The sequence below is a fragment of the Rousettus aegyptiacus genome, unplaced genomic scaffold (genome assembly GCF_014176215.1).
Source record: "Rousettus aegyptiacus isolate mRouAeg1 unplaced genomic scaffold, mRouAeg1.p scaffold_m13_p_8, whole genome shotgun sequence".
Lineage (NCBI taxonomy): Eukaryota > Metazoa > Chordata > Mammalia > Chiroptera > Pteropodidae > Rousettus > Rousettus aegyptiacus.
The window spans coordinates 65,744,478-65,765,892 of NW_023416311.1; the positions used below are offsets into that span (position 1 = coordinate 65,744,478).

At 32.6% G+C, this 21,415-nt stretch overlaps 1 protein-coding gene and 3 pseudogenes across 4 annotated transcripts in view; 1 reads left to right on the forward strand and 3 right to left on the reverse strand.

The window, feature by feature from the left end:
* Window positions 1–21,415, reverse strand: part of ZFYVE16 (zinc finger FYVE-type containing 16) — a 37,197-nt gene that overhangs the window by 6,332 nt on the left and 9,450 nt on the right. For 3 of the 4 annotated variants that reach the window (XM_016152129.2, XM_016152132.2, XM_016152130.2), the window contains 12 exons: window positions 19,117–21,386; window positions 18,136–18,232; window positions 15,378–15,539; window positions 12,644–12,786; window positions 10,932–11,292; window positions 10,341–10,463; window positions 9,501–9,656; window positions 8,676–8,900; window positions 5,412–5,494; window positions 4,540–4,644; window positions 4,016–4,163; window positions 2,238–2,318 (listed from right to left, as the gene is read on the reverse strand). In XM_016152129.2, the coding sequence (XP_016007615.2) occupies window positions 2,238–2,318; window positions 4,016–4,163; window positions 4,540–4,644; window positions 5,412–5,494; window positions 8,676–8,900; window positions 9,501–9,656; window positions 10,341–10,463; window positions 10,932–11,292; window positions 12,644–12,786; window positions 15,378–15,539; window positions 18,136–18,232; window positions 19,117–21,386 (3,954 nt within the window). Of the gene's footprint in view, window positions 1–2,237; window positions 2,319–4,015; window positions 4,164–4,539; window positions 4,645–5,411; window positions 5,495–8,675; window positions 8,901–9,500; window positions 9,657–10,340; window positions 10,464–10,931; window positions 11,293–12,643; window positions 12,787–15,377; window positions 15,540–18,127; window positions 18,233–19,116; window positions 21,387–21,415 lie in introns of those variants that run through there. The other variant, XM_016152138.2, reaches the window with a different exon arrangement.
* On the reverse strand, window positions 5,959–6,072 carry LOC118607158 (annotated as a pseudogene).
* LOC118607261 lies at window positions 6,964–7,082 on the reverse strand (annotated as a pseudogene).
* Window positions 13,938–14,055, forward strand: LOC118607423 (annotated as a pseudogene).

The following is a 21,415-nucleotide window of genomic DNA, read 5'->3' on the forward strand; positions in this document are numbered from 1 at the left end:
TAAGAAAACGATATCACAAAGTTAAAGTTTCTTTTTTTAAAGGTAAAAAATAGTAATTTTTTAATGGTAAAAAATATTTTAACTATTAAAAAATTTTTTAATAGTTAAAAAAATTTTCATTTCTGGATATGATGCCAAACCAGCTCTATCATAACCAACCATAAAACCAGACAAAATGTATGAGGTAATTGTTTTAGGTAGTGGACAACAGGAAGTGCAATACCATGATTCCTAGAGGAAAACTCAACAAGTGAGCCCACCATAATTGCTCAGGCTCTCTGCTTGGGGACAATTTCTAGATGGTGATCCATTAAGTCTATAATGGCGCTAATAGACTAAGAAGCCAGAAATAACAGTCCGAGGAAGCCTGGAATCTGGGGTCAAGACATTGAAAAGGTGAACACCAGAAGACTGTGTAAGGGTCCCTTTGTGTCCTTGGACTAGAACTGAGGAAAAGGGCTGGAAGTTCAATTAGCAATGGCCAATGATTTAGCCAATAATGTCTATGTAATGAAACTTCCATGAGAACCCCTTAACATTGGGGTTCGGAGAGCACACATCAGGGTGCTAGGACAGTGATGTGATGGGAGGGTGGTACATCTGGAGAGGGCATGGAATTTCCATGACCCTTCTCTCTATACCACACCCTATACATCTCTTTCATTTGGTTGTTCCTGAATTATACTACTTTACAAATGCTTTATAATAAACCAGTAAACATAAATGTCTTCTGAGTTCTGAGAGCCATTCTAGCAAATTACTGAATCTGAGGAGAAGGTGGTGGGATCCTATGATTTACACCCAGTTAGTCAGAAGTACAAGAGGCCCCAGACTTCTAACTGGCATCTGTGGGGGCAGTCTTGTGTGAACGAGCCCTTAACCTGTGGGGTCTGTGCTAACTGTGGGTAATGTCAGAATTGAATAGAATTGATGGATACCCAGTTGGTGTCAGAGAACTAGAAATGATATGAGGATAAGAACCCACATAGTTGATGTCAGGTGGTGTGAGTAAAAAAAGAAACTCTCTAATACAGAGTATTAAATCACTGATGCTGGATCAGTTCCTATTCAAATGCAGGAAAACATCAATGGATTCATCTTATACATGCATATAAATAAATTTCAGATAAATTAAGGATCTAAGTGTTAAAGGCAAAGCTTTAAATCTTCAGGGACGAAACGGGATAACATCTTAACAATTGGATAGAAACTTCTTAAATAAAAAACATCAACTGTAAAAGATTAATAAATAATACTGTATTAAAATTAAGACCTATTAAAAAGGTACTATAAAATGGCGGAGATCTAAAATATATAAAAAGCTATATAACTATAAATCAGAAAAAGACACGGCACAATAGACAAATGGGCAAAAGATGTGAATAGGCATTTCACAGAAGAGGTAACATATCTGGCCAGTAAATAGGTCGTAAGATGCTCTACTTATTGGGATACTGTAATTATGACCATGTTCAGAGATATCTATCAGATTGACACAAATTAAGTAGTCTGATAAAACTACATTTGGAGAATATGGAAAATTTTATATATTTAGATGCAATGGGAAATTTTAATATTTGAATACAAATGATTTAGCACTGTCTTGTAAAGCTGAACATTTACTAATCTATTGGCCAGGAAATTCCACTCCTGGAGATATATTCTAGAGAAACTCTTAGACATATGCCCTGTGTCCACACACATAAACCAATAAGAATGTTATTAGCACCATTATTCAAAATAAGAGAACCAAGCCAGATGTTCATGATCAGAAGATAAACTGTCATGCATGCACAAAATAAAATATTTAATAGCACTGGAAATGAAAAAGCTCTAATTGTAACAACAGCATAAATTTTAGAGACATACTGTTATGTGAAAATAGTATAAAGTTCCATAAGACTGTAAAGAATATCATTTTTATAAATCTCCCAAATGAGCATAAATAAACAATGTATTTATACATATGTTTATACAGAGTAAAAAAAATTAACCTAGAGAATGGTAAACATAGTTTTCAGTCTAGTAATTAATTCTTGGAGAGAGGAGGAAAAAGGCATAAGTAGACCCAAATATTGGTCATGTTCTCATTCTTGGGCTGGGTAATGATTTCACAGAAGTTTGTGGTACTATGCCTTGTACCTTACATATATTCTTTTATATAAGTTCAAATAGAGTTTCAAAAAGAAATGGAAAACATCTTTATATTAAAACAATCTTAAAGATGAAACTCATACCTTCAACTATGCTGGACTTAGCAAGAAATCCTGAAGATGCTTTTAGAGCTCCATTGAATACTACAAAACTTGCACCTGTCACTGATAAAAAAAAAAATACAAGTTATGTTTTAGCTTGCTCTGTTTTATGCTATATAACTTTGTAAATGCATAATTTGGAGCATGGCACATTTTCAGTACTTGATAAATGCCATGACCATAGCACTTACATTAGAAAGTGAATAAAACAAAAATAATGCATAAAGATAATTTAATATTTGTATCTAATAACTGATGGACTATTGTACTACTTGAAATCTTTGTGTCTGTGTCAGATAGAGTGTGAGAAATTGAACATCCACTACTGGGGAGAGCATAAATCAGAATGATCTCTGGGAGGACAACTTGATAATTATCTATTAAAATTACAAATACATGTATGTATTCTTTGATGCAGCAATTCCATTTTTAGGAATTAATGGAACGTATACAAGGTTATTCACAGTACATTACTATAAACAGGCAAGGACTGGTAACAGCTGTATCTATCAATAAGGGACAATTAAATGATATATACATATAAGTGGAAAGTTATATGGAATGCAAAAATTCTTTATATACTAACATAGAATAATATCCAAAGTGTGTTAACAAAAGAAAAAACATAGTGCAAACTGGAATAAATGTTATGATTTTTTTTAAAAAGCAGAAGGTGTGTGTGTGTGTATGTGTTTGCTTAAATATATATACAAGCAAAAATGTCTCAAAAAGGAAATACAAGAAACTGATAAGACTAGTTTGGTTGTCTGTGGAGAGGGGAAGAGGGTAGTTTGAGGATCAAGGGAGGAAAGGAGATTTTGCAGTGTAAATATTTATAACTTGTGAAATTATTCCAAATATATACCTATAAAACATATATTAAATAGTTGTTAAATTTTAACGACAAAACTATCAGTGACATGTTAAGTGAAAAAAGCATAATACAAGTGTAAATATCCAGTATTAAATCTATATATAAATATATAATGTAAAAATATATAAATACAAAATAAAATATATAATAAACATAATACAAAAATATGTATTAATAAAAAAGGAAAAATAGTAAAAATGGCAACGATAGCCATATCGTGGCATTTTTTTTTTTAATTACTTTTTAAAACATGTTTTCAAAGCTTACTACAAATGAGTACACGTTACTTCTATAATCAGAGGAAAAAATTTTATTAGCTGCCAAAATGACTATTTTAAATACGTTATTTTATAATGCTATATTAATTTTATGGAATAGTTACTAACTTCTACTTAACTTTTAATTTGTTAGGCTCTCTGTTGCCAGGGTTTGGTAAGCGCAGCAGTCATTGAGGCCACTGAGCCAGAACTGAGAGTAATGTCACTCCGATATGCTACTTTATCACCTTTATCATTTTTATAGCCACTTACAGTTTTGGAAATCATTCTACATTCTTATCTGTCCTGTGCTCCCCTAAATAAGAGGGTTGAAGCAAAGAGCAAATAAAGGTGAAAAAACCTCATCCCAGAGAGAAATAACTGGAAAAAAAAAAAAAGACTCCCACCATATGGGACATATTAAACCTGAAGATATCTAGATACAGTGTTGCAAGTCTTTAACTTAATATAGCCCAAGAGAAAAACACAAATTTGAAGCAATTTAAAAATTTGTGTAGCTAAAATTTTAAAGCATAGTTTTATCACCAACAATCGGCAAATAATAAATATATGTATTTCCCCTTTTAAAGGAATTCTATTTATCGAGGTGGTTTAATATCAACACTCACCTTTTCTAGGATGGCCAGTAGCACTGTTGGCCTGTGTTTGATAAACTCCATCATTCTGTACACAGACTAGATGAGAATCTGCTTCTGTACTAAAACTAGCTCCAATACTAATGACATGCTCATTAGAAGAATTTATTACTTTCATTACCTGGGGAGAAAAATGCTCTTTCAGAAACACTTTTACCATCTTATACCTTCATCAGTTACAATAATTGAAAGAGTCACATTTCTGACCAGCTTCATAATTATCAAACTTTAGTATGGACAACTCCCTGAGAATGTGATAGAAACAAATGTATTAAGATAAAATCACCTCGATTAATAGATAAAACAATAAAGAAAACAATGAAAAATAGGATTAAACAAATGCTTTATTAGCAAATGAATCTAAAATTTCAAATATTATATTTTGCCATTATAAATTAAGATAGTCTGATTCAAAATAAACTTAATTTGACATACTTCTAAGGAAATCTAATGTTCAATAATTATCTTCAAAATTTGAATAAGGCAATTATACTCACATCATTGTATTTTTTCCGAGGTATTTTTATGCAACTTTTCCCCATTTCCATATGAATCAACAGCTGATCTATATTTTGCAAGGTATACTGGTAATTTCGAAGGTCCTATATAAAATAATGACACTTCCATAAAGCTTAAACTACAATCCATATTTATCCATTCATTAAATCCTTTTTTAAGAGTATCCATAATTTTAAGACTTGTGATGCGTAACTGTCAAAATGCCACTCAGAAAGCAGTACCAACTTTAAAAAACCAACTAATCCTAAAACCAGCTACTCCACAGTAGTAATAAAGTATATCATTCTCGAGAAGTCTATAGAAATAGGTGATCTCCTCTTTCTAGTTACAATACTTCCAAAATAGAATAGGTCTTTGAACTGAATATTATAAATAAAAGCAAATCCAATGAAATACTTTTTTCTGGTAACAGGTAAACAGAAAATTATAGAAATTTGTGGTAGAAGGTAACCTGAGACATCATCTAATGCAATCCTTCCTATTGGAAATGAGAAAACTTGGGCCACAATTTGCTCATAATCACCAAACTTATTGACTTTATTAACACTTTTTTACTAAAGCTTCAGCATCTGTATAGATCTCACATTACCTGAATGTGTAAGCACTGCAGCAGAATGAATTGAAAGGCAATTAGAATCAGGTACACATAAATTAGGAGATGTGTTCTAAAAAAAAATTCATTAAAAACAGAGCCCATTTATGTTAAATGAATTAGAATTTATTGTAAATGAAAGTTTATTATACCAAATATGTCAAATCAAAATACAAAAATATAAGTGTGTCAAATTTACTAAGTAAGTTTTTAAAGTAACGATATAAGAACACTTAATAAAATAGTTCAGTTACTCACAACAAGTAAGTTCATAATAGTGTGTCCTATTTCTCCAAACAGAGGTTTTCGGCCTCTTATACTTGTTAGAGGGGCTGGGTATGCTATACATAAGAAAGGAAAACTGGTTACCATCAGAAAAGATAACCCAACAAGTACTGAATTTACTATCTTTAATTCTCATTTTTCAAACTTTATGAATGAATACCACCCAACCATTTATTTGAGGAAAGCAAGAGATGACATTAACCCACACTGTCTATTAGATGCTACACTGAACTGGGAACTTTATATACACTATCTTATTTAAACCATGTAACAACCGGATGAAGCAAGTATGTCTATTCCTACTTTACAAATTGGAGAGTAGAGACACAGAGATTAATAAACTTGCTTATGGTGACTAGTTAATAACTGGTGAAAAAGATTTGAAACTAGGCTTGCCAGATTCCAAAGCATTTTAATCTTTTCACTATGTGTTTCCACAGAATTATGACAGTTGGAAAATTACAATAATTGACTAGACCCCTATAAACTTCCAATAACTTAAAGAGAAATATGAAGAATTAAATATTTTTTTAATGGAAGGCTTCATGAATTTGCATGTCATCCTTGTGCAGGGGCCAGGCTAATCTTCTCTGTATCATTCCAGTTTTAGTATATGTGCTGCCAAAGCAAGCACTGAAGAATTAAAGATTTTTAAGGCATGTACAGTTAATGTTCAATTATGCTAAGTGATGGATGGTATAGTAAACTTATAATTCTGAGGTAAGCATAATAAAAGGGGCATGTAGAATCAGAAAAGTCAATCCAGAAAAGGAGAAGGGCCATGAAGTCCGTCACCTAACTACTTGTCTCTTTCTCTTTAGGGCACTATAAATATCATTCACCAAAAAGAAAAAGATACCTTGTTGGCAATGCAACAGGGCTTCTAGAAGAAAAGGAAGGTGAAAAAAGGAAGGTGAGACTATTTCTATGACAATAAAAAAGCAGATATATTTTTAACCTTTGGTTTAAGCCATAAGCAAACAAAGCTCTCTAATACCTGTCATACAAATATACTTCCTTAAAATTCTAAGAAAACATAACTGACATTATGTATTTTAAAATCTTAAGTCAGAATAACTCACATCTTTGCTATTACAAAGATACTTTATAGTTTTAAAAAGAAAAAGTTATTTGGAGGACAGAGGCTATAAACTGGAAAAAATCATAAGACTGGTAAAAGATGAAATGATAAACGATATGTATGAGGGAGCATACTTATAACTCGATAGAGGTAATTTTATTTAAAATACTATTTTCAAAAGGTTATAGCTTAGAATGACATCTTGTCTGAGTTACAAAGGCACCTTTTAAACCATTTAATCCAACATTTAATGGTATTCCAAACAAATGCTCTCAACATAAAAGCATAGATAATCCTTATTTGAAAATTACTAATTTCTGACATTTATTTTTAGTTTTTATTTTTAAAATTATTTTAATTAATTATTTTTTTTTAAGCGAGGCAACCCTTGGTTGACCTCACAGATTGCAAGGACCTTGTCAGCTTACAATCCCTTATTTTTTATGCTTACAGCACCTGGTCTTCCAAGGTTGTCTCCCATCCAAGTACTAGCCAGGCCCAACCCTGTTTAGCTTCCAAGATCAGACGGGATTGGACTTGTTCAGGGTGGCATGGCCATAGACTATTTTTAGTTTTTAATTTTAGGATTCTAACTTTTACCATTAACTTTTCCATTGTACATTATAACAGAACACATACATACACACATACACCAACACACTTCCAAGTTCATGTCTAAAGAGGCATGGGCATCAATAACACCAAATGCCAGTCTATCTAAAATCCCGCAGAAGATAAAGAACTGGGGAAATAGCCAAGACTAGTTAACCTCTATGTTTAACTGCTGATTTGTCCTCATCATCTCTAAACAGCTATTATAGCTTTGTAGCTCCAACCCCTGTGATCTTTTGAGAAATCTCTCATGTTGCTTCATGATTTCCTGGTTTCAGTGTGAGAAAAAAAGACTTAGTATCTAGAAGTGATACTGGCCAAACTTACAGATTATATATTCCATACTAGTTACTCAATATTAGCTAGTATATTGACCTAAACGTCCATAAGAAATAGCATTCAAATATTAATATCAGAGAAAAAATATTACATTGAATGGATGTAATACTTGGCTAAGAATGCAATTTCTTAAGTTTTTTGGTCCATAAAACATAAAACCTGATGAAAGTTAAATTTTGTTACTTTTCAGATAGTTTAACAGCATCACATATTTAAATCCTAAATGAAATATGCCAAACAGAGGTATTTAAATGAATATCTCTTTCATTGAATTTGTCCATTTTGAAATAGTAATGGTCACTTTTAGAACTTCCCTATATTTAATTTTCCTCCAAGAAAATACCTATTATGTTAGAATCAAATGTATAAAATTTCATTAGATATGATGTACTTCACATCCAATAAATAAATAATTTCTTGAAAAAAGGGATAAGGAAAGAGTGGAAATTCAAAAAGCTTAACATTGGAAATAATTTCAGCTTAGATCTAACCATAGATATAAACTTGGACCATTATCTCAGCTTTAGAATCTCCAGTTGTATCAAGTGTAGATATATGAATATATATACACACACATACTCACATATATGCCAATACATATGTTATACATAAATAATACAATCTATATCACTTTTGGATGATAAACTGTCAGGAATATAAAAATAAAAAAAGAAACCTCAAGCTTAGAAAAAATTCAACCACTATTAAGTATTTCTCTAAAAATAGTCAACTCTTGATTATAGTCAATAACTGAAAGCAGTAGCACTGATAATCCAAAAATTCTTTATATTTGGCTTTATAATGTACACAAATTGAGGGGAACAATAATTTACCTTCTTAATACGAAGGTAATATAACAAAATGAACTCCCTACAGTACATGCTTTTAAGAAAACTTTTCAAGGTTTCGTATGTTTTGTTCTGAAATAAATAAATAAATAAATAGATAGATAGATAGATAGATAGATAAATAAATATTTTAAGGTAAGTTAACGTTATAATTATTAACATCTAGAAACTTCATGACAAATGAAGGCTGTGTAGACTAATTTGGTAGTAGAGGAAGGTTGTTTTGGAATTTAAAAATTACAATAAAAGTGGTCCCATTAATCCATTTATATTGATTTTACTGATATCCTTGAATTTCTTATTTTATATTCAGGGTATTTGAATTTATATAATTTAATTTATTATTCTAAAACTTACCTTTATATTCTGCACCCAATCTCAACATCAAACGCATAGGAAAAACCTTTGCCCAGGGAATCTCTAGCTTCTGGATAAGAATTCCACAAAGAAAAGGATTACTTGGTAATGGGAGATCATCAAGTTTCTGAAAAGTAGGTGTAATAAACAGAAATCCTCCATGGTCCTTGCTACTGAGAAAACTCTCAGTAAAGGTAATACTGTCCAAGTTTTCTATGTATTTTCCTGGAAATAAATCATTAATAAAAAGATGTTAAGTTGTTTTATAGAAAAGTTTGAATGTCCCCATATAAATTTCCTTAAATAAAGTATTAGTAACATATAATCTGAAATCCTAGCAATAAGTAAATTGCTGTTAAGTAAGGCATCATTAGGACTAATAAGATTTTTCTTATTTCCACTCTTGAAGAAGCATCTATTAAATACCTGAATGCACAAAGCTCAGTTATCCTGGAGATTGGGGATTGTGACCAAAACTTTGAAAATGTTTCCGACCATAGGTTATTTTAAAATTTTTCTCCTTACTTCAAGGTCAAGTGAAAATTATATCCTCCCAATCTTGTATGGACAGTAAGTGTACAGACACATAAAAAAGTCAAGAAGGTAAATATATGTCCACTTTTAAAATGAAAAAAAAAAATCTGTGTAAAGACACTAATCACATAAAATGCTAGACTGACAAAGACTGAAAATGATAATTAAGATCTAAGAAATAATAATCTCTTCACAAAATAAATCTTTAATACAGTTATCCTAGCCAAAGCATAAATGCTCTAATTAATTTTCCATCCCTTAGTCTGAACAGTTCGAAATAAAATGCTATACCTTTTAGAGCATCCTTATATATGGAGATAAATAGTCTGAAGATGTCCTTGGGAATAGTATCTTCATTTGGCAAACGTAACAATAGAATAATAATTTCTGCTTGTCCTAAACCATGCAATCCATTGGTTGAGAAGTACCAATATTTGTCTGAGGAATCTTAAGTGATAAAAGCATACAATTATAAATTAACCAAGAAAACAAAATATAATTTTTCTTTACATGAATCACGACTTTTCAAATTTCTTATTTTTCCAGAGTTCTTCTCATTAAAACTTTAAATTGAATTGTATAAGATTAATATAAAAAAGACAGAGGATGAATGATTATCTTATGGAGTCAATTAATAAATAACACTAAAATAAAAAATACACTAATATCTTGAAATGTAGTGGATAAGAATCAGGCTAGTTTCAAAGAGAATGTAAAGCTGAGGATTATTACTGAGTGTTATTTACTTCCTTACTTTAATTTAGTGACGTCGTTTACTTTAAAACTACATTTCTACTAAATCAGGATTCTGGCTTATCTCAATTACCAAATTTCATTTTATCTAAAATCTATACAAAAAGTTAATTATATCATGAACATCAAAATACAGCTCAGCTACGAGCCCCTGACCTTAACACAGGACGGACTGACAGACACTAGTAAAAATCTGTAAGCTTATATTTCAAGTCCCATTGAATATAAGTTTGCAAAATTAATTTATATTTGTCTAAAAAAAATATCCAATGCTGCCTATTTTTCACAATTACCAGTCAAAATCTAATCTGAAGATGTAATTAATTTAGAAATCCTGCTTACCAATTAGGCAAAGAAAGATGAATAATCATTACTTACAAAATACTAACTTGACATTCACAAGTAGATTAGCATTTAGGACAAATGTAACGGGATGAAAACCTTCGCCTTCAAGAAGCAAAATGATTTGCTCATGTGATGGGTGTTCTTCTACTACAGGCACTAAATCATGAAAATAATATACAATTAGAATAAATATGTCTTCCCGTTAAATATGCTTGCAATGAAAAAAAATTTATAAATCCACCAATGGCCTGAGCAAATTTAAAAATAAAAACAAACATGGTTTTATAAAATTAATTAACATCTTGGACAACTGTTATATACTCATTTTTACAGATGTAAAGATATTAATACTGTAATACTATAAATCCCGATATATTATATATAGTAAAAATGCAAATACGGTGATTAAACATTTTTATACAACTCAAAATACATAGTTTTATAGAATTTGTTTTTATTTAATAAGAATTTTTTGTAAACCAAAGTTACCAACCACAATACATATTTCAACCAAACTGTCTACGTTTAAAAAAATGCATTTCATACAATACAGACAAAATACATCAATACAATCTTTAAAAAACAAACAAAAAACCTTTTAAATTTAAATAACTATTACCCTACCTGATCCTTTTTCTTCAGTTGCAACCAGAAGAGGGGGCAGGCTGTCCTCATCATTAGGAAGAAGACTGATCTTATTGCAAACATTCTTGTCAATACCACACAGTAACCTATAATCTGAAGTACTAGCAATAGGTAAATTGCTGTTAAGTAAGACATTAGGACTAGATAGTTCCTCAGCCTCTGCAAAAACATCATCACCTAGTGTAAAAGAACCAGAAGTAGGCAACCCCTCAGTGCTTGTGCTTATGGGCAGTTTTTCTACAGATGGAATCTGAATTATCTCGTTTCTTGTAACAGCACCTATCTCATTGTTTGGTTTTTCCACTGCAGTAGAATGGGCATGATCCACTGTATTTACTGTCTGCAAAATATGGAATAAAAAACAAATTAATTCATATTTTTTGTTCAACTGTGAAATTTTGATCTCTATAGCCAAACATATCTTTTTAATGAGAATAAAAACCAAAATGGGCTCAGAAATTCTTCAGATGCCAAATTTCTCAAGAAACAGTACCATTTTGCTTCTTTAAATTCAGCAGCATAAGGTTTAGTTAATTTTATACACTGGAAGAGGAGGAAAGGAGAACTTCAGGATCCGATACTGTATTACATAATAAGCAAGCTTAGTTCAACCCAAGCCTATCCTTATGACAGCCAAAAACACCTGGGGTAAGCAAGGGTGAGGAAAAGTGGGGCAGATAGGGAGGGGAGTGGTTAGGAAGCAGAGTGGTTAATTTAGTCCACAATAGCAACCACCTAGGATAAACTGCACCTCAAGCCTGTTTTAGTGAAGCCCCTTTTTAGTTTGGCCAAACCTGAGCCAATATTAAATGAGAACTATTTATGAACTCAAGTAATACTTACTAGCCTATTTAGAACTTTCATGTTGTTAAAATACTGACTGAGGGTAGGTGCTAGCTAAGAAACATAGTTTCATAATTGTGGCTATTTTTAAAATCTAGCTCATGGACTCTTACTGACAAACAACATACATTTATTTCTACAGTATGAGAACTTGAACAGAGCATGATACATATCCATCTTCTCTAAATATGTACCTAGGGTAAACCAAGTAACTGGCAAAGAGCAGATGTGCAATAAACATTTTTTACAAATATTAGGCAAAATCTCAGTTCTATGTCCCCCTATACTAGTAGTTCTCAAAATGGGGTCCGGGGATTCCTGGGGTTCCAAAGATCCTTTCAGTAAGTCAGTGAGATCCTAGGATTTTCTTCATATAACTTAACCAAAACAACACATCACACACTGAATACAGAAGCAGATGTGAGAATCTGTCTTTTATTAAGCTAGACATTAAGCCGAAAATGTAATGTTATTCCTCTCATTAACCTTTTGTTTTGGATTTTTTTAAGTAAAAATATTATTTCTATTACTATAATGTTTATTTTTAAATTAAGTTTAAAAAGTAATACAGTAATTGTCAATAGGTGTAACCCACACAACTTATAACTTTTGGGCATTCTCAATGACTTTTAAGAGCACAAAGGAGTACTGAGACCAAAAAGTTTTAGAATCATTGCCTTCAACTGACATTGGAAAAAGTAAAATCTAAAATATTTTTACTACATTATACATTTCTCATTTTAGATAGTTCACAGAGTTAAAAAAAAAAATTGCTCTAACAATCACGCAGGAATTATCTACAAAATAAAATTTTATTAAATTAACAAGTCATTCTTTAGATTCCTTACCAAGGGCAGATCTGGTAAGAGAGGACTAACGTCTTCAGAACATTTTTTGCTTCCAGATGATAATTTTGTTGTATCTGCAACTTCACCATTGGGCAATATACCATCTGCAAACCATACTCTCTTCTGTTCTTTGGAGCATAATCCTAGATTCAGTTTAAAAAGTAAAGCACTTTAACTTGGCAATATTGCAATGATTTAATACAAAATGGATCATAAAATGTTTTTAAAAACTTTTGCTATCCATTGTCAAGCCCTGCATTCTCAGAGTTTCAAAGGTCTACAGAAATGGCCTTATGTGATTCCACCCTGGGTAGTGTTTTCTAATTTATACAAAAGCAAGGTGACCCTGGAAATCACGTACTCAGAAAAGGAGTGGACAGGAGAGGTTATATCTTAAAGATACAGGGAACAGGTTTAAAGCCTATATTATTAAAACTAAGTTTGTGAGTATGGAGTAGAAACTGACTAAAATATAGGGACTAAGGCACAGGAGGGAAAAATGGACTAGACCAGAGCACCGCAGCTAAGCAAAGAAAATCATATGAAGAACAGAAAGAGAAACAGGAATAGAAGAAGAGGAAACAGGATCACTGTGCATCGGAGGTCATTTCTTTTATTTATTTAACAAGAGAAGTATAATATATTTCACTCTTATAATATTAAACTTTATTAATATTTAAATATTAAATATTTATATAAATAAGATATTAAATAAATAAAATATTAATATTATTAATAAAATATTAACTATTTTATTTATTTAACAAGAGAAGTATATTTTACTCTTTAAATATTAAACTTTATTAATATTTATTAATATTTACTCCCATATTTGGAGGAAATAACTCAATATCGGCATTAATATTTGTTCTCTTTGTTATAAAGCATCTACAGAGGCAGGTTATGAAAACTTCTGCCAGATGATTTTAAAACAATATAAAAATCAAAAGGATCAATGTCTACCTTCCAGACGTAATTCAGAAAACACTAAAAAACCAGAATCATATATAATTTGCAATTGGGTATACATATTTAAAAAAGTATCTTTCTTGTATTTGTAATACTTTTATAATTTAATAATGTAAGATGTCAATATAAGAGAATATGTAAATATTTTTTAAAGCAAATTTATTCATCTTTAGAGCTGTAATATACAACTATAAATATTTAATCTCCTTAAGTTATAATGATAAATGGAAAACAGCTATTAAGTGACTGAGTTTGCTTTTAACTGAGTTACCGTTATTTTCTAGCACGTTACAGACTAATAGCTTACATTTAAACATGTACATGCGTCTACAGCCATGCTACCCTGAACGAGCCCGATCCTGTCTGATCTTGGAAGCTAAGCAGGGTCGGCCTGATTAGTATTTGGATGGGAGACCACCTAAGAAGACTAGGTGCTGTAGGCTTAACAAATAAAAAATAAGGAAGTATAAGCTGACAAGCTCCTTGCAATCTGTGAGGCCAACCAAGGGTTACCTGGCCAAATAAATAAATAAAAATGTATATGGGCTTATAAAAAAGAATGAAATCTTGCCATTTGTAACAACATGGATAGACCTAGAAGGTAGAAGGTATTATGCTGTGTGAAATAAGTCAGACAGAGAAAGACAAATACCATATGAATTCATGTTTATGTGGAATATAAAAAACAAAATAAATGAACAAACAAAACAGAAACAAATTCATAGATACAGAGAACAAACTGATGGGTGCCAGATGCGAGGAGTGTTGAGTGGATAGATGAAAAAAATGAAGGGATTAAGTACAAATTACTAGTCTTATCAGAGTGATCCCTTCATAAGTTATCTAAATATCTAATCACTATGTTGTACACCTAAAACTAATACTATATGTTAATTGTAATTTTAAAAAATTTTTAATGTTTTTTAAATGTACATGGGCTTGATTCAAGGCCCTAAACTACAGTAGTCTATAAAAAAGAACAGAAAACGCAAAGACTTAAAAACAGATTTTAAAAAGCATTTTTTATTGTGGTAAATGTACATTTAAAAACAGATTTTTTAAATCTATATCAGAGATACGCCAGGTATTTACCTATTGTCTCTCAAAGCTAAGCCTCCCCTCTACACCATGCTCTTTGATGCCAGGCTGGAAGTCTGGAAAGTGCAACTCCCAGAGCCCATTGCTAGTTAACTCTAGGCAGGTTCCATCACTGGTAGGCACTGGTGGAAGACTGGAAGGTGGGAGGAGAAGGAATTTTCTGTTTCTAGTTCCTGTCAGGAGTCCTGAAGCAGCCACACCACCAGATACAGCTTCATGTCCCATGATTTTCAGTATTCCTTTATATCAATCCTGGAGCACTCTTTAAATCAGCTGAGCAATGACCTTATTAGGCCCCTCCATGGTTCTAGCATTTGTGTCTTGGTGTTCCCCCAGAGGTCACAGTACCAGCTACATTGTGACCCAACCCCGGAACTACAGGTCTGAGAACCAAGCACCTCTTGATGCTCCTGCACTGAGCTCCAGTAATACTGCCCTCTCACTTTCATTCCTCCAGCCCTAGAGGTGGTGGTTGCTTCCTGCAGTTACTAATCTCTGAGTTACTTGTGCATGCCCTTTTGCTCTTCCCACTTTCTAACATACATGCATAACCAGTTCCCTGTAATAGCTTCCTTCTGATATCTAGTCTTTCCTCACTAGACCTTGTCAACACTAAAAATTTCTATTTTAACACTCAGTCTAAGACACAGCATTTTCTTCTAGTTACCTTCGACACTGGGTTGTTTAAGTGCTGAGATCGGTAAAGTAGTAGGCGAAGGTACACTGGATGTTTGGGTCTCCTGAAGAGGCTGGATGGTGGCACATTCATCAGAATGATTAGATTTAAGACTAGAACCAGTTGGACTCATCATCCTTTCAAATGCCTGAGCTATAAAGGGAAAAAAATAACATTAAAATCTCAGATGTTTTTGGAAATCAAAGTAAAGTATGATAAATATTTTCTTTTTCAAGTTGTAAGGAGAAAGAAGTCAATGGCTTAGCAAGAAAAAGAAGTGACATTTGACAAAGATAATGTCCATACTTCAGCTGGCAGCACTCCACTTCAGTATAAGCTACCAATTACTTATTTCTAATTTTTATATTTAGCCTATCTTTGTTATTTCTATAGAAAATTGTTACTTAATATGACTGTTTTTGCTTGTACCCCTAGTCTATTTCTAACATAGTTCAGAGTGATTCTTTTAAGACATAAATCATATTACATCATCCCTGTTTAAAATCCTTTAATAATTTCCCAACTGGAGTGAAAATTTAAGTTGTTACAATGACTCACAAGACCCTATAGGGTTTGCATGCTGACCTCCTCTGCCTGCCCAGTTATTGTCTGAGCTCATCTCTCACTACAATCTCACTTGCTCATCATGTCCAGCCATCCGGGCCTCCTTGTTTTTAATAAGTCAAGAAGGACTCTCCTAGCTAATGGTCTTTACTCTTATTGTTTTCTCTGCCTGCACTATTCTTCCCATAGATACTCACATTTGTTCTCTTCCTTCAAGTCTCTGCTCATGTCATATTATCATAAAGCCCTTACTTAGACCACCTTATAAAAATATTACCTCTTGCCACCAACCTGTTACTATCTACCCCTCTTACACTCTTATTTTCTATTAGGATATTACCTTCATATGATATTCTCTTTGCTTACTGTCCATCCATTTCTCATACATTCATAAGCTCCATGAAAACAGGGAGTCTATTTTGTTCTCAGTTGGAGCAGAATAGTTCCTGAATATTGCTGAATGATTTTTCATCCAAATATCATGTAACAATATTGGTAGCTCCCCCTTCAGCATATCTACAAACTGATCTGCTCTAAACACTACCACTACTAAAACAGCCTTCCTTAAGTGACAAAAAGTAATAGCACTCTCATGATTTATAGTCTCAGCACAATCTCTGTTGGAGCTATTTTTTCTTCTAATCCTACATGGAATATGTCTTGCAACACCTGAGCCATCTTTCTTCTCTTATTTAATAACATTACTTTAAATGATCACTTCTCCCATTTTCAACCCTAAAGTTGATGTTGAAATACCTTTTATTTATGTTTTCTTGTGGTGTATAAATTGATGATAAAGAGAACCATAAATGAAATTACATGCCATATCAAAATAGAATAAAAGATAAGTAAATAAACAAATCCCATTTCAAAGTATTTCGTTCAATTAAAACAAACTCAATACTCTAGTGAGTCTCTTTAATGACTCTCTTATCTTCTCCCCTTCTGGAATCTACGGTCGGAGTATGTTTTAATGTTCACCTAAAAATCTGACCTGTCAATTCAAATGTTTTGAATTTTCATGGCTGTTTTATATTTAAGTGAGGAGAGATACTTAAGTGAGATCTTGATTTAATATTTCTGCATTCTAGCAGGCTGCTTTGGTTAACAGCACCAGCAGTCATCTTCCAGACTACTGAAACAGTGTTAAGAAAAAGACAAAACAACAATAAGCACTTAAACTAACTTCTTTATAAGCAATGGTGGTAATATGGAAATATAAAAAGATTTACTTCCAGAACAGAGGTCAACAGCAGGGAGTAAGGCAGCTTACCTCAGGCTAACAGACACACATCAGAGCTTTTTGGAGAATTGCTGAAAAAATTTATCTTCATTCAAAAGAGAAAAACAAATTATTATCAGGTATTTATTCTCCTGGCTACCAGGAAGTAGTACCTGGGCCAGTGCACAGGCCTGATCTTAAAAAGTCCCAAGTAATATTTGTTGGGAATTAAACTGTCAACAAATCTAAGAAAAAGCCAAGAAGTACTCAAAAGAACAAATGCATATTTGAGGAAAAAAACACAGAACACACACACATACAGACAGAACACAACTGTCAGAACTCTAATAAGACCACCAAGATTATAGCTGATAATGGTAGCTAGCTAGGGAGCCAGAGAAACAATGGGAATCACAGACAAACGAAATTCTAAAATTGAACAGGGAAAAAAATATATGAGACAACAATGTGCAAAGAGTGTGGCAGTCTTACACATTTAACTATAAAATCATAGATATTACTACCTTATCTTTTATTCTCATTTTAGGTTGTAATTTTCTAAAGGGTGGGAACTATTATCTTGCCTTGTGATATTAATATATAAGATTAAATACTATTTATTGGTAGGTGTTCTATAAATGTTTAGACTAAGATGATGATGATGACAATGATGATGGCAAAAACAATAGGCAGATGAAATGCAGCATTTAGGGACTTGGTACCTGTTAAAGGTAATGAACTGCCACTCCAGAAACTGAATGCTTCCTTTCCAGACTGGTAGTATTAATTGTGACAGTGGAACAAAAAGAAGAGAAACCAAGCCTTGGGATGTCCCACCTAAGCCAGATAAGTCAACACTAGGTCCTCGCCTTTAGAAAATAAAGAAGTTTATCTTTGTCACAATCCAATTTTTAAAAAGATATATTCAATTACTTAAAGAAAATATGTCAGGTTACTACTCACCTTTACTAATAGTCTCATAACAGACCACACATACTCTTGCTTCCTTTTCTAGATACTGCAGTTTACACTTCCTATTACAACAGACACCACAAAATACCTATAAAGAATAAAATATTAAATTTAGTTCTGTTTCAAGCATACTTATACCTACTGGAGATAGGAGGAGGGGAGATCCAAAACTGAATTAATCAAAAATCGTTTTTCTGATTATATAATTTTTCTAATCACTATAATCATAGGTAGTTAATAAAATGCTTTTTTTTTTTTTACTTAAATGAGGTTTTTTTCAATTTAAAATCATATCTGACAAGGAAATTTCTTTAAATCAGTTCTATTCATTAGAAGAGAATAAAAACTTTTAATGGACAAGTTCATAATTTAAAATGCTTTCTGTAGCGCTTTACTCAAAACTTTTAAAAGCAGAATATTATTTTTCTAAAAAAAAAAGGTTGATCTGACACCAACATATTGCTGAAAAATGCTGAATAAAAAAATGCAATGTTATTTCTAGAACTAACTCTAGGATGCCTGAGGTTGTCAGAATGCAAATGAGGTCAGTTTCAGTGTTCTGAAGCTTGTGCAAGGGAATTTGCTTTTTTGTGTGCTTCTCTGGGTAAGGACCACAACACTAGCTTCAGAGAGGTCTTGAAATTAAGTATTCAAGGACAAAGGGAGATCTGGCTGAATTTTGAACATCTGATGTGTTAATGTTAGACAAATAGGACATGTATTCTTAGATTTTACAAAAATTAGTAATTACTGTTCCTCATTTCCCAGTACATAATAGCCATGACAATGTGACATTTATTCAACTCTCAATCTGTAAAATGACAATGCTTTATATATTTCCATGTAGGTGAAAAACAATTATTTTAAATTAACTGAATCTTTTAATCATCCATTTATCAACTTTTTTGTCACATTAAATTTCATTTAAAATGTCTCAAAAGAATAAAAGACTTAAAGATTTGTATAACTTACTTTCCCACATGCTCGGCAGTGGTGCCGCCGTTTCGTAAAAGTAAATTTGACTTGGCAGTTCATACAGTTTGGAGCTTCTGAATCAGGAACCCAAGTAGGTTGTTTCTGGCCCAAAACCAGGCTTTCTTTGCAAGTGTTTGCAGGTACAGATTCTTCGTTTTCAGTTACAAGATTGGATCCACCTTCAAAATTACTTTCTATATCAATGTAGTTAGAGTTGAAGCTAATCTGAGGATCATTTGTAGAATCTGTAGTACAAGTAGTTGGAGCAACGGTATCTGTTATGCTGAGTACACTTTCAGGTGTATCTGGAACATCCATTTTATTTGGTTCCTTTGAACTCCTTATTCTTGATGGAACGCTAAACAACTGCTTAGGTCTAGCCCCTCCAACATGAACAGACTGACTATTAATATCAGCGACTGATAACTCATGTGTAATCTCAGATTTACTGCTAGATAACCCTTGTTCAACTGTTATTGTACTTTCTTCCCCTAAAGAAAGGCCACCATTTTCTGTTGTGTTTTGTTTATCAACTGCTTCACAAATCGTAACACCAGGACTTTCCCCTGTAGCTCCCGCTTCAGCATTGAAATATATATTATTGACGTTTTCATCATCTAGGTCTTTCATATCTATCTGATTCAGTTGAGATTTTGAATCATTTACATCTTCTTCAAACGACTTTATGTTACTGGTCTGAAGATACTGTTCAGTCAGAAAGGCATCAAGTTCAGCATCACTAACTAGTGTGTCACTTTTCATGACTTCATCAATATTAAAGTAATCTAAGTCTTGCCCATCGATATCACTGCCTGAAAAAGGGAGACCTTCACAGTGATCAAGAGACGCTGGGGCATTAGCGCTAGAAAGCTCAATTTGAGATTCCACAGCTATAGAAGAACTGGTGCTATCAGAGTAATCCAAAGATTCAACTCTGATTACCATCTCGTCAGGATCTACCTTTCTGTCTCCCATCTTTTCAATTAATGGCTGATGAAATATGCTTTTACATCCTTCCTGTTTCAGAAGATCAGTTTCCTTCAATGATTCCCCATCTAGGATAACACTCTTCTGTATTTCTTCATGCGCAGTCACTGCTTGTATATTATCTTTACGTTCATTCTGAGGTAAACAATTACCGTGTGCTTTACTTTCATTTAATGACCCACACAAAGACCCAGGTGCTGGAAGACAGGACAGTGAGGAATATATATCTTCACTTGAAACATGTAAAGTTGAAGAGGAATCTTGGATCACATCTTTATCATCTTTAAGATCTATATTTCTAGAGTCTTCTTTTGCAGATTGTTTTATAATTGTAGCAGTCCTATCTTCTTGAAAGAAGTCAGTTAATTTGAAATTTGTATCTTTTGAATCTGAATCATTCGAGCATAAACCTTCATTTTTTAGAAGACTACAAGGCAAAGCATTTGTGCTGCCACTTTCTTTTAAACATTCTGTGGCAGCTATGGCTGCCACATGTACCTCCTCTTTTACCTCACAGCCATCAGCTTTTACTGATTCACATGGCTGATTGTGTTGTGGAATGTCCTTGGCATCAGACGTTTTGGAAACTTGCTGAGTTGAGGCAGATGGCATACTCAAATCAAAAACTGGTTCTAACAGATTAGAGATCTTAATATCCTTGAAATTTTCTTTTCCATTGTAATTAAATGAATCTGAAAGTGTTGTATCTACATTTATAACATTTATATCCAATTCTTTAGTCCCACTGATTTCTGTATTTTGTAATTCAGAGTTGACATCATTCTGTTCCTCTCTGATAGTATCATTACCATGGTCTGCTGAAGAAACACAAAGGGTTTCTGACACTGGAGATAAATCCAACCCAATCAAAGAATCTGCACTAGACTTAAGATCATCTGGCAATAATTTTTTACTATCTTCTTCATTATTAGTTATATGAACTAAGTTACCCATGTCACTTATCAGATCACAGACAGGTTTACTACATCGTCCCATATATGAAGGCTGGATTTCATCTGAAGTACCACCATCTACGGAAGAAAGGAGATCAAGTCCTGTTACATTTTTTTCATTTTGCATAGGAGTTAGTCCCTCATATGTTTTCTCGTTCAGTGAAATCTGATTTGTTTCGTAGCATGTTTCTGATGAGGCAAAACAATTAATGCACTGTTGATCCTTCGGTAAAGGTGAAGTTAATTGTGAGGAAGCCAACTCTGAAGAAACTGAGCAGTGATTAGAATCATATGCATTTTGTGCATCTTGAAGATAATCTTGTTCATCTAATTAAAACAAAAATGCATTGTTATTC